The sequence below is a fragment of the Taudactylus pleione genome, unplaced genomic scaffold (assembly GCF_031769625.1).
Source record: "Taudactylus pleione unplaced genomic scaffold, aTauple2 ptg000543l, whole genome shotgun sequence".
Classification (NCBI taxonomy): Eukaryota; Metazoa; Chordata; class Amphibia; order Anura; family Myobatrachidae; genus Taudactylus; species Taudactylus pleione.
The window spans coordinates 86,795-99,652 of record NW_028284945.1 but is presented as its reverse complement, the minus strand read 5'-3'; the positions used below and the strand labels follow the sequence as shown (position 1 = coordinate 99,652).

Below are 12,858 nucleotides of genomic sequence, written 5' to 3'. Positions count from 1 at the left end.
CTAGTCCCAAGCATTTTGGATATGGGAGACTCAACCTGTATATCATTATGTGTTTAATGAATCATTGCAATTATTTATTTTATTATTTTAGCTTATTAGAACCTACTAGATAAACAGTTCCTGTCTAAAAAAAAATCACATACATGTATTACTGTTTCTCTAAATATATATTCATACATTTATTAATTTAAACAGAAATTCAAATAGTGACTAATATTTTCTTTACATATTCAGAAAAAAATATACAATTGACATAATGCTCCCCCTATTACAAAAATATAAGTAGTCTCAGAGAAGTCCCATGACCATATAACAGCAGAAAGAAATTGAGTACATTTATACAAGTTTGAGAACTTTCTAACTTCTGGCAGCTTCTAATATCCTCATATTTCACAATATGGGGTGCATTATTTCTTCTAATACATCACTCATATTTTTTTGACAAACAAATTCAAGAATTTAGCAGTTCTTGTTGTCTATATGTGACAGACTGCTGCTTAGGTAAGGGGCTACAAGCTATGTACTAAAGGCGGGTATCCACTACCCGATTAAAATGAGCGATTGAACGATAACAATATCGTTTAAACGTTCACAAATCGGCCATGAAAATGTCAAACGACCAGCGATTCGCGATCCCGCTGGTTGTTTTTGTCATCTATCATCGCCTGAACATGCCGGTCAATCTGCTGATAACGACAAATTGCCCATGTTCAGGGATGAGGGAGGGTGCCTACACTGAACGACTGATCGTTCAGTGTAGGCACAGCACAGACAGTGAAACGACTGCACGATTACGATGTGTTAATCGTGCAGTCGTTTCACAGTCTGCTAGTGGATGTGCCCCTTTAGCCATGGAGAGAGATAAAGTGGATGGTGATAAAGTACCAACCAATCAGCTCCTGTAATTTTTCAAACACAGCCTGTAAAGTGACAATTTGGAGCTGATTGGTTGGTACTTTGTCTCTCACCACTTTGGGCCAATTGTAATAGTGCGAGAGTTTAGCATATACTTGCCATCTCTCCAATTCTCAGGGAGACTCACTAAAATGGCAGCAATCTCCCTTACTCCCTGAAGAGTCTAGCAATCTCCCTGATTGCACCTTACCCCCATTATGTAGCTGTTATATACAAAAAAACATTTACATTGAAATGGATCATTAGAATCATTTCCCTGCATTGGTTATAAATTATAATAAGGCACAATGATCCCTATGGCTACATGCATTTTCTCAAAAGTATCAGAAAGATTTACTTGGTGATAAAAACACACTAACTGCTTTGGGACGCATTTAAATTTATATGTAAATTAATTTGATGACACGCCTCTCAGATGTAACATTACACGCCCACGTTACCACCGCGCTCATAAGTGTTTGCTTCACAATCTCCCTGAAATGTTTTTTCAAAAGTAGGCAAGTATGGTTTAGCAGTAAACTCTCACAGTATTACTAGAAATGAGTGTTTTGGATTCCTTGGAATCCGAAAAACACCACAACACTGGGAATTGGAGTAAATCCGAGCAGTGGCTCGGATCTTTCCGTATAACTTGGATTCCACTTTGAGACAAAATGTCATCCTTTCGGCGTGGGATTCTCACGGGTTTTGGATTCTATATAAGGCGCAGCACGCGGGACTCGGCGCCATTTCCTTGTTAAGCATGCTGCTGTATAGGCTGTGCTGTTGTGTATAACTATATATAGGGAGGTGAACTCTGCTGTGCTGTAGTCTGCTGTATAGGCTGTGCTGCTTAGTCAGTGTGTATAGAGGGGGGTGCACGCTGCTCTGCTGTATAGGCTGTGTCCAGACTCACAAGTGTCTGTGTTGCTTAGTCAATTTGTAGTGTGTAAGGGGTGCACACTGCTGTATGCTGTGCTGTACTCTGCTGTATTGGCTGTGCAGTGTACAGACTCCATCAGTAAGACATTCACATGCATATATAAGCCATGTAACTCCACGTGGTTTGAATAGAGCTGCCCCTCTGACATAAAAAATTAAAAAAGATTAAATTAAATAATTGTATTTATGGTACTGTTTGGTGCGCTTTGTTTTGCTCATGTGCATATATAAGCCATGTGGCTCCTGTCCCCGCCGGAATACAGCTGTGCGATCAAAAAAATTAATAATTGTATTGTTTGTACTGTTTTGTGTGCTTTGCTCACATGCATATATAAGCAGGCCCTGTGCCTCCAGTCCACGCAGAAATACAGCTGCACAATAATAAAATAGTAATTGAATTGTTTGTACTGTTTGGTGTGCTATGTTTTGTCCACGTGCATATATAAGCCACGCAGTGACCTGCGAATTGAAATATGGATAATGTTCCTTTTAGAGAAGATGAGCAACCAAACACTGTCGCTGCAGCTGCTACCACCAGTAATAACGACAATGCTAATTCTGCAACGTCATCTACTAAAGTCGATGCTCAAGGGCATAGAGGGTCTAACTCAGGGCATCTAAAATAAAAAAACAATATACAGTGCTAAAGAAAAAAACACATCTAATAAATGGAAAGTGTAGTGCAGAAAAACATAAAATTGCCAACATGCCATTCACTACATGCAGTGGCAAGGAAAGACTGAGGCCTTGGCCTTTATTGGTGATTCTGCAAGTGTCAGTGAGGCATCTTCCTCTGCCGCTCATGATGATGCAAGACCTTATCACTCAGTGTAGAAGGGGTGTCAAAAAAAATGAAAACCACTAGGCAGTAGAACTGTGAATTCAGAAACAGAAATGTCACAAATCCCTGAGAAGAGTCTAATGACCTGATTCAGACCCGCTCGCTAGGATGCGTTCGCACGCAGCCAGCCAATTGTTTGCATTGTGCGCATGCGTTTGCATCGCAATGCGCATGCGTGAACCACTACGAGCGATCTAAGAGCATTCGCTTGCTGCGCATAGACTGCCTAGCAGAATGAGTGACAGGAGATGCCGTTTGTGGGTGGTGACAGGGGCTGGCCACTAGAAATGGGGGAGTAAAGGTGCGAACGCAGGCGTGTCTGAGCATCTCAACGCCGTTTCAGAGGTGTGCATAATTATGAGGCAGCGTCATAGTCACATCACTTGGTTGTATTTCACACTGAATCACTCGCAGTGCTTGCAGTAGGGTATGGTCAGCCACAAGCGATCGCACCCGATGGTACTCAATGTACCGATGGTTGCAAACACTTCCTGGAGATGACGTGCGCAAGTGGGCATCTTATGAATAGGCTGGTGGGCATCTGCATACACAATGCGATTGCACGCTAAGATATGGTGGGCGTGCTAATGCCTTGGCGTGCGATTGCATGCCTTACCAATATTTGCATGCGCATCTAGCGTGCAAACGCATCTAGGGACCCGGGTATGAATAGATCCCTAAGTGCATCCATGATGAGTGATGAGTGAGCCTGACCTTTCTAATACTGTTGTACTCAGAGAATCTGCCTGCCACCATTTCTGCTCCCTCTGTTAATGTGGAGATGAGCAGCATAAATATCTGATGACACAGAAATTGAGGATGCCACCGAGGAAGTGCAAGAGGATGAGGGAGATATTTGTGGAGCTGACGTCGGCGCTAATTAGGATGTTGTTGTTTGTGTAAGTCAGGCAACAGTGGAAGCAGCTCTTGGCCATGAGGAAGGCTATTGTCATGCCTGGGCATAGGACCAACAAATGCAACTGACTGTGAAACAATCCTTTGCAAGGGGAAGCAAGTATGACCGCTGTCACCCAGCCGCACAGCGGATCACTGATGCCATCGCGGCTATGCTAGTATTAGATCTGCATCCAATATCCGCCATTAATGTACCGGATTTCAGAGTTAATTGAGGTCCTGTGTCCTCGGTGCCAAATTCCATCATGGTTCCATTTTACCCAAAAAGCCATTCCCTGGCTATAACAGGACGTTAAAAAAAAAAAAAAATGATTGGCCTACAAATACCAATGTACCCACTGTCCACCTAACCACAGATATGTGGACAAGCGGTAGTGGGCAAACTAAAGATTACATGACTGTGACAGCCCACTGTGTGGATGATTTGTCTTTAGCAGCAGTATCTAACAAACAACGCCAGCTCATTCAGAGGCAGGCTACTCTGTGTATCACCGGCTCCATCAAGAGGCATAACGCTGACAACCTCTTAGAAAAACTAAGGTATGTCATAGCAAAATGGCTTACCCCACTTGGACTTTCCTCAGGATTTGTGACTTTTGACAATGCCACCAATATTGTGAGAGCATTACAGCTAGGTGAATTCCAACATGTATCATGTTTTGCTGACTCAATTAACTTGGTGGTACAGGTTTTTTAAACAAATTACAGGGGCATATAGGAGATGCTGTATGTGGCCCGAAAAATTTCAGGACATCTTCGCCCATTCAGCCACAGCATGCAGGAGAGTAGCAGCTACAAGAGCAGTTGAATTTGCTCTGCCACCAACTGAAGCAAGAGGTGGTAATCAAGTGGAATTCCACCCTGTATATGCTTCAGCAGATAGATGAATAGAAAAATGCCATCCATAGCTATACAACAAGCCATGACATTGGGAGAGGAGGGGGGGTGTTCCTTAGTCCAGCGCAGTGGAGAATGCTTTCCGTCTTGTGCAAGGTGCTCAAACCCTTCGAAGTAGCCACCTGTGAAGTGAGTTCAGACACTGCTTGCTTGAGTCAGGTGATTCCCCTAATTAGGCTTTTGGAAAATCAGCTCAAGAAATTGAAGGAGGAGATAAAACAAAATGATTCAGCTAAGAATGTCAGACTTGTAGATCAAGTCTTTTGTTCGCTTCGCCAGGATCCAAGGGTTGCCAATATATAGAAATCGGATCACTACATTTTCACGACTGTGCTTGATTCAAGGTTTAAGTTGTACGTTATGTGTTTCTTTCCGACTGACCCAGATCTTAAGGGATGCAAAGAGCTCCTGGTGATAGCTCAAGTGGTACATGACACAACGACATCTCCTCCTTCAGTTTCTCCAGTAGCTGCCAGGAAAATCAGCTTTCCCAAAAGAACCAGTGGTGATGCAGAGGAGTCAATTTGTGACATCTGGTCAGACCTAAAAGAATTTCCAAAAATTAGTTACACCGCTACTGCAACTCCATCTGATAGGGTCACCATCCAAAGAATGGTGGAGGATTATTTTCATGACACCATATACATAGGTATGTCACAGAGTCCCATTGACTACTGGATAGAAAAAACGGCAATTTGGAGACCCTTGTACAGACTGGCTTTGCATTACCTAAGCTGCTCACCCTCCATTGTGTACTCAGAAAGAGTTTTCAGCACAGCTGGGAACAATCGGCGTAGGAGGCTACTTGCTCAAAATGTGAAAAAGATGATGTTCATCAAACTGAACTGGAAATTCCACGAGGAAGAAAGAAATACAGAAAGTACCTGTAATGGTGGATTCCTGCAGGGATGAATTAATATTGTGTGATGATGATGTACACACTGATGAGGGTGAGGAATCAGATGATGGTGGCAACAACATCTTGCCTCTGTAGAGCCAGTTTGTGTACGTAAAGATCATTGCCAGCAATGTCAGCTGCCATTGGTAGCTTGTTTTGAGGGGGCCCAAACAAACCAATCACTTCAGCCACAAGTGGCAGTCCCTGTCGTTGAAGTGATTGGTTTGTTAAACTGTGCATGTCCTATATACAACATGAGGGTGGGTGGAAGGGCCCAAGGACAGTTCCATCTTGCACCTCTTTTCTTTGCATTATGTGCTGTTTGGGGCATTGCTGACTGACATTTTTAATTTAATAGTTAATTAAACTGCCATCTTGTCTGCCACTGCTGTGTGGCAAATGTTTCATAGATGTCATATATTTTTTTAAACTGCCATGTGTTTGTGCCACTGCTCTAATGCTTATTTTTTTTTTTTAGTTTCATACTGTATTTATTTCAACTAAAATCACATATAGGTATACTTGCAAAATACTCATACATTTTTCAACCTTGATTTGTAGCTACCAACCTGGTTGCCATTTTTTCTTAAACTTTCATTCCAATGTGTTACAACAGATGGGCTTGGCTTCCTTGCACATAACAGCTATGTTTGGTCAGATGCAACTCAAGCACCAAATGGAGAGGCTATTTTGTGATGGTATCTGGAGATGTTCTCCCCCCTCCCAGCCTTCCCATACATAATCCCAGAAGCACGATGATGAGAGATCTTTAGTGACTTTAATAATCCCTTTGCCCCCTTCCTGTTCAGAGCTTATGTTTTGTGTGCTGCCACATTGATAGTTCTTCCACCCGTTCAAGAATCAAAATGGGCAGGTGCGACACCGGCATTACTCCCGTCGGTGGGACAATTCCATCTTGCACCTCTTTTCTTTGCATTATGCGCTGTTTGGGACATTGCTGACTGTCTTTTTGTGTAGACGACAAACATTATTGTTATAATTTATTAAACTGCCATCCTGTCTGCCACTGCAGTGCCATTCTGTTTCCTAGATGTGCCATGTTTGGAAGCTGAACTGCCACATGTTTGTGCCGCCCACTGCTGTCACTTAGTTTAGTCAGCCAGCTAGCTCGGTGCAACCTTTTGGCCTAAACTGGATGAAAACAATATTGTGAGGTGGTCAAAATTTACTCAACAGTTGAAATTAATGTTATTGAGTTTAATAATACTCTAGGAACAAAAAAAGGCTCAAATTATGTGATTTTAGTTTTTTTTTGTACATTTTTGGGAAAAAAACAAAACCAGTCACAGGGTTTTGGCAAAACCAAACGCCGTATTAGAACCAAAACCAGCAAAAATGGTCCGGCGCACATCTCTAACTATAACATTGGTCTAGTTGTTTCTTCAAAATGAGAAAACCTCTACATGAGAGTTTAAATCGTGACAGATTTTTCAGTTTGAAAAACATGTGAGTTTAAAAAGTGTGAGAAAACGCTCACATTTTCTTAACTCTCACCTTATTACATTTGTCCCTTTATCTCTCTCCAAGGCTTACTACAGCCCCCCTCCCGTTGAGGCAAAGTAAATTATATAAATTAAAATCTGGTTTCCTCTCAAAACTTTTTTTTTTTTTTAAATTATGGTGTTAAAGTTATGGCACTGAAAAAGAAGGTAACTAGGTATACTGTATGAGACATAAAAGTACAGCGCCACTGTAAATTGTGGATGGTGCTAAAAGTACAGGTACTGTGGCCACTGACTATTTTGTCATTTTACCTGTATAAGCCTAGTAAGTAGTTTTACATTTGTTTGTGTCTTCTTAATGCAGTTACAAGTACCTGTGGCATGCTGAAGAAAGCAAGATCAAATCTTCAGGTATGGTATTAATGACTAAATCAGATTGTTAAAAACCAGCAAAGTTTAATAAATCTGCCACAAATAAAATGCCACAAAGCCATATTAATTGCAAGAATGATTTGAAGTAATGGCCACAAGTACAGTAGCCTGTGAATTCAGTACACAAAAGTAAGATACAATAGCTTGAGTTTCCCACAATTCTTATTGGATGGAGTAGAAATTACAAGACACAGCTTCTGATTTCTTCATAAAGTGGATATAAAATGTCTACACACCCTTAATGAAACTGCAGGTTTTAGTGATGTAAAGCCTGAAATCAGCATAAATTATTTAAGACTGTTTTCCACCTTTGTGTATCCTTGAAACCGATCAAATTGACAAACAATTAGAAAATGTTTAGGGTAAAGAAGCTTAAAATAATACAGGTTGAGTTTTTCATATCCAAAATGCTTGGGACCAGAAGTATTTTGGATATTGGATTTTTCCGTATTTTGGAATATTTGCATACCATATTTAAATGTCTTAGGAATAGGGCCCAAATCTAAACACAGAATGCATTTATGGTTCATATACACCTTATACACACAGGCTGAAGATGATGTTATACAATATTTTTAATCATTATGTGCATTAAACAAAGTCTGTTTACATTGAACCATCAAAAAGCAAAGGTTTCACTCTCAGTCACGCTAAAAAAAGTCTGTATTACGGAATGTTCAATATTCCGGAATATTTGGAAGGATATGGGAGACTCAAAAATTTGCAAATCACCTTTCTATCAAGTGGGAATGTGAATAAAAAGATAAGAAAAGTACATGACAACAATAGTTTCACCCAAAGCGCTTGTCTGACACCATGCTAAATGACAAAATGCAAATAACATCTGATTTTTTAAATAAAATGTGAATGTAATGCAGTTGTTTTATATTGTTTTGTTGTTTCTCCAACCATAGGTTAGATGCTACAACAAACTACTGTTTTAAACTCTTTCTCAAAAGATGTTACCTGAAACAGATGAAGAATGAAGAGATATTGGTACTTGACACAGAATACAGATGTATTTTAGATTTTGAATAGTAAAATTATTATGGAACAGTAAAATAAAATCTGCACTGCATTGAACACAAGGTGCATGCAAATAAAAAAAGTAATTAAATAGCTTGTCAATTTTATTTTTAAGTCCAGATATATAAGCTTTATCACATTTTGTCACTTTTATTATTACAAAATGTGGCACACTAAGCCAAAGAAGTTTGACACCACTTATTGTACATATATAGATATGTAGAGCTTTGAGTAGCTAATAAGTAGAGCTCTGTGAAGTTTGATAAAACTGGCCACAAAATTTTGCACTTTTCACGAGAAGAATTTATTATTGAGTGTAACCAGCCTACCCAAATCATACCACACAGCAGAATGGACTGACCATCATCACACCTTTTATATAAATAGGAACATTTGAAAATACACGGACTGATGCCACTTTGGATGTACACCTGTTTTGATGCGTAAAACAGTCCTTCAAATATGATACTTCTGTGTCCAAGCGCTTGCGGTGGCCAGAGAAGGGGCGTGCAAATGCAAACCAAGTACAGTAAGGGGGTGTTTTTAGAATTGCGAACTGAGGCAGAAACATTTTAACAAACCTTACATGTGTTTATAATCTGGTAAGGTGTTAGTGTATCTGGGTGTAAATAAACCTGTCACATACTGTATTCTACTGGTGGATATGCTACAGTTGAAGTCTATGCCTCAGAATATGAGTGTAAATACAATATTTTTACATGCAGCAATGTGGTGCTTATTTTGTTAGTGTATATGCATCCAACACACAGCATCACCCCCCACAGTGTGAAATGCCTTATTGGAATAGAGAAGCAAGGGCATATCTTAAAAATAATTTAACCCTCTATTACTGCTGTTGGTAGATTGCAGAGAGAGGTTTAACTAGTTGTGATCCAGACTGTGCAGTCTACAACAGCATCTCCATAGCAACCTATACACTGAGGAGAGAAACCATTCAGGCCGACGAAGGGCATAGCCTAGGCAAAATCAGTGTCTGCACAATGCGGAAGAGGAAAACACTGTGGGACCTGACATAGTGTCTACTAAGATGCAGCACAGATAGAAGGATAGATGTGTAGTAATGCTAGATTACATACCTAAAGGGAGTGGTTTATCCAATGCCTGAGGGCAATGATGCAGAGGTCTGGTCATGACTGGATGTTACTGTCAGCAAGTTGTAATGGGGTTCTGCACACACTGAAGTCAGTGTGACATATTAATTGCTGTACTATGGGGCTAATTTATCAATAATCACATTTGCAAAGAAATCTGGACACGACATTAGTGCCCACAGGATGCAATTATACTGCCCAGATATAATAATTAGTACACGCAGTACTGAAGGGACCAAATCAGCAGTCTCTTCACTCCTGTGCCGGGACTCCTGACCACACATGCGAGGTAGCCATCGCATTCAGGAAGTTGGTAATTCCGACAGCATCACATCCCCCATAGAAACCTATAGGTGTTGCTGCTGTTGTTGGACATGGAGGCACAGCAGCAGATATTGGAGAAATCTGCTGCAGTCCTTCATACAGTGTGGTGATACTAAATATTTCCGAATATCCTTGTAAATTGGTGTTTTCGGCAAATATGCCACAACTATATAATGATAAATAATCCCCTATAAGAGAGACATTTCAGTTAAACATATTGATGACCTCAACACAAGAGAGATGATTCAGTGAGACATATTGATTGCAGCACTATAATGGTGCATACACACGATCAGATTTTTCCTTCAGATATGAACGATAACGATTTAAAAATCGTTCAGTCGTTCATATCTGAAGGAAAATCGTTCATATCTGACATGCCTGAACGATGGACGATCAACGATGCGCGTTCCCGTTTGTCAGATAATGATATCTGACATCTGATGGGTTTGCAGTCAGACTTGGACGATTCCATTCATTTTAATGCAGTCAAAAATCGTTCAATCGTTCAAATCGTTCAAAACTTTGGTAAAATCGTTCAAATCGTTTAATCGTTCATCTGACAAATCTGACAAGTCTGACAAATCTGACCGTGTGTACGCTCCATAAGAGATATTTCAGTGAGACATATTGATTGCAGCACTATAAGAGACATTTCAGTGAGACATATTGATTGCAGCACTATAAGAGACATTTCAGTGAGACATATTGATTGCAGCACTATAAGAGACATTTCAGAGAGACATATTGATTACTGCAACACAAGAGAGATGACTGAGTGAGAGATATCTTTAGCTCACACCTCCTATATTATAGAGAACCTGTGAGACAAAATAATGCAACCCTCTATTACTTGCCACAGTATAAGAGAAACAATTTTGTGAGACATATTGCCGCAATATGCCAGAGCCTAGTCACTGATCCATACAGGTGCCCTATTCATGCTGCTCAACTTTGGGAGAGATTGAGATTTCTGTTGTCTGAGCAACTCTGTAGAGACTGCTAATTAATGTGTATCAGTGGTGGAACTAGAGAGTGGAGGGCCCAGGTGCAAGAATATGCTTTGGGCCCCCTACCCATTCCTGGCACCCTGCACCCCAATATCTAACACAAACCTACAGAAGAAAAACAAGAGTCATTAGTAGCTTGTTGCATTGTTTACTTCCTTTCAAGCATGTGTACAGTACAATATAATATGACCACATACAATTACCAAAAATGTACAAAAAAAGATGAAACATATACAATGCCACATATAAATATTAAACATAACATTAAGATCAATAAATAATATATTAAATTTTAGCACAAAGTCTGTTTTCCTTGTTGGCATTTCTCTTACGCATAAACAATTTCAAGAGGGACCCAGGTTTCTGAGGTCTTTGGGATATAACTATCACCTACTGCTATAGGAAACAAAGCAGATTCTACACCCATTTTTTCAGGGGGTTTTGTGAGTGAATACATTCAAATTGTAAAGACAAACTAATTACTGCTCATCCAAAAATCCACAAAAATGAATCTACTTTATATTATGACTTGAAGTTCATCTTCCTTGCTTTTCGGTCAGCAAATTCGTCAATGATCTTATCTAATTGAAGGTTCTTTGCCCTCTCATTTTCGATTGATAATATTGCTAATCCTTGAAGTCTTTCTTGTCCCATTGTGCTACGTAGGTAATTTTTTATTATTTTAAGTTTTGAGAATGAACGTTCAGCAGTTGCTACTGTTACTGGGATGGACAGAGACAAGATAATAGCTGTACATACTTCTGGAAAACTTGATGACAAGACACTATTCTCAGTAGTGAGTAACTTTGCCAAATCTTCCACTGAGGATAATTTAGACATTTCTGGTTTTAAACATGCTCTGAAAGCAAGAAATTGCTCTGAGAAAGACCCAGTAAAGTCTTTACTGAAATATTTAATTAGCTGTTCAGCATCCTCATAGAGCTGGTCATCTGTTGCTGTCACAAGTGTGCTTGGTAGTATTGCTTTAAACTTTTTGACAGTGGCATCCAGACTCTTGAAACGATTAGACAGTTGTGCCAAAATAATATCCAAACAACCACAGAAAATATTTACTTTAAAGGATCTTTCTGGATCATTTAGCCTTTCATCCTCACATAACTCATCAAATTGTTTTTTTACTCTTATTCTCCTTTTGGATGCAAACTTGGCCTCCACATTCCACTTTTCAGACATGTTTATAGCAATATTTTTAGCTTCTTCAAGATTGTTTCTAAACAGTGTCAGTGACTCTATTGCATTACAAATGAGCTTTGCAGCATGTTCTAAGTGTGTTTGTTTGGACTGTAGGCATTTAGAAACAGAATTGACTATTTCAACAATCTTTTTTTGAAGTACTATCTGTACTACAAACTCAAAACATCCTAACATTTTTTTCAAAGCAGCAGCTTCATTACATTCATCTTTATTCTTGCTGAAAAGAATTATTTTTGTAAGTGCCTTCATTATGTCCATATACCGGAATTTCAAATCATTCCTTGAAGACCAACGTGTTGGACATAATCTTTTTAAAGTAACATTGCTGCCAATCTCAGCATCAGAGAGAGATGCCAACTGTGACAACATGGCCCATCGTTTCACACTATGGCCAAAGAAAGTGTACACTCTTTCAAGCACAGCATAGAACTGTTTTATTTCAGGTATACCCTGAACACAGTCATTTAAGGCAAGATTCAAATTGTGGGCAGCACAATGTACATATTCTGCACTAGGTTCTCGGCGAGCTATTCTTGCCTGCACTCCTGCATAAACGCCGCTCATATTTGCTGCCCCATCATACCTTTGCCCACGGCACTTTGATAATTCTAAACCTTTTCCTTCAATACAGTTTAGTATTTCTTTCTCAAGGCCAGCAGCTGTGTGATCAGATATAGCATGAAACCCTAAAAAGGACTCTTTGATTTTCACACTAGTGACATTAGAAAGCTCATTGCTTTCTAATGTCACATAACGAAATACTTGACTTAGTTGGTCAGTTTTTGAAATATCTTGTGTTGTATCCATGATGATTGAGGAAAAAGGTGCTGCTTTGATATCGTCAACAATTTCATTCTCAATCTTTTTGGCCAGCAATTCAATAAGTTCA

General features: G+C 39.6%; 2 protein-coding genes across 6 annotated transcripts in view; one reads left to right on the top strand and one right to left on the bottom strand.

Annotated features, from left to right (window-relative positions):
* The window catches only part of PDE4DIP (phosphodiesterase 4D interacting protein), a 361,535-nt gene extending 353,131 nt beyond the window's left edge, over positions 1 to 8,404 (top strand). For 4 of the 5 annotated variants that reach the window (XM_088451272.1, XM_088451273.1, XM_088451268.1 and 1 more), the window contains 2 exons: positions 7,215 to 7,261; positions 8,197 to 8,404. In XM_088451272.1, coding sequence (XP_088307398.1) covers positions 7,215 to 7,261; positions 8,197 to 8,226 — 77 coding nt within the window. In that variant the 3' untranslated portion in view covers positions 8,227 to 8,404. The remainder of the gene's footprint in view (positions 1 to 7,214; positions 7,262 to 8,196) is intronic. The other variant, XM_088451271.1, reaches the window with a different exon arrangement.
* Positions 8,405 to 11,276: 2,872 nt separating this feature from the next.
* LOC148500846 (zinc finger MYM-type protein 1-like) lies at positions 11,277 to 12,143 on the bottom strand. The gene has a single exon (XM_088451274.1). It carries the CDS (start codon positions 12,141 to 12,143, stop codon positions 11,277 to 11,279), a length of 867 nt encoding a protein of 288 aa, XP_088307400.1.
* Positions 12,144 to 12,858: the final 715 nt, after the last annotated feature.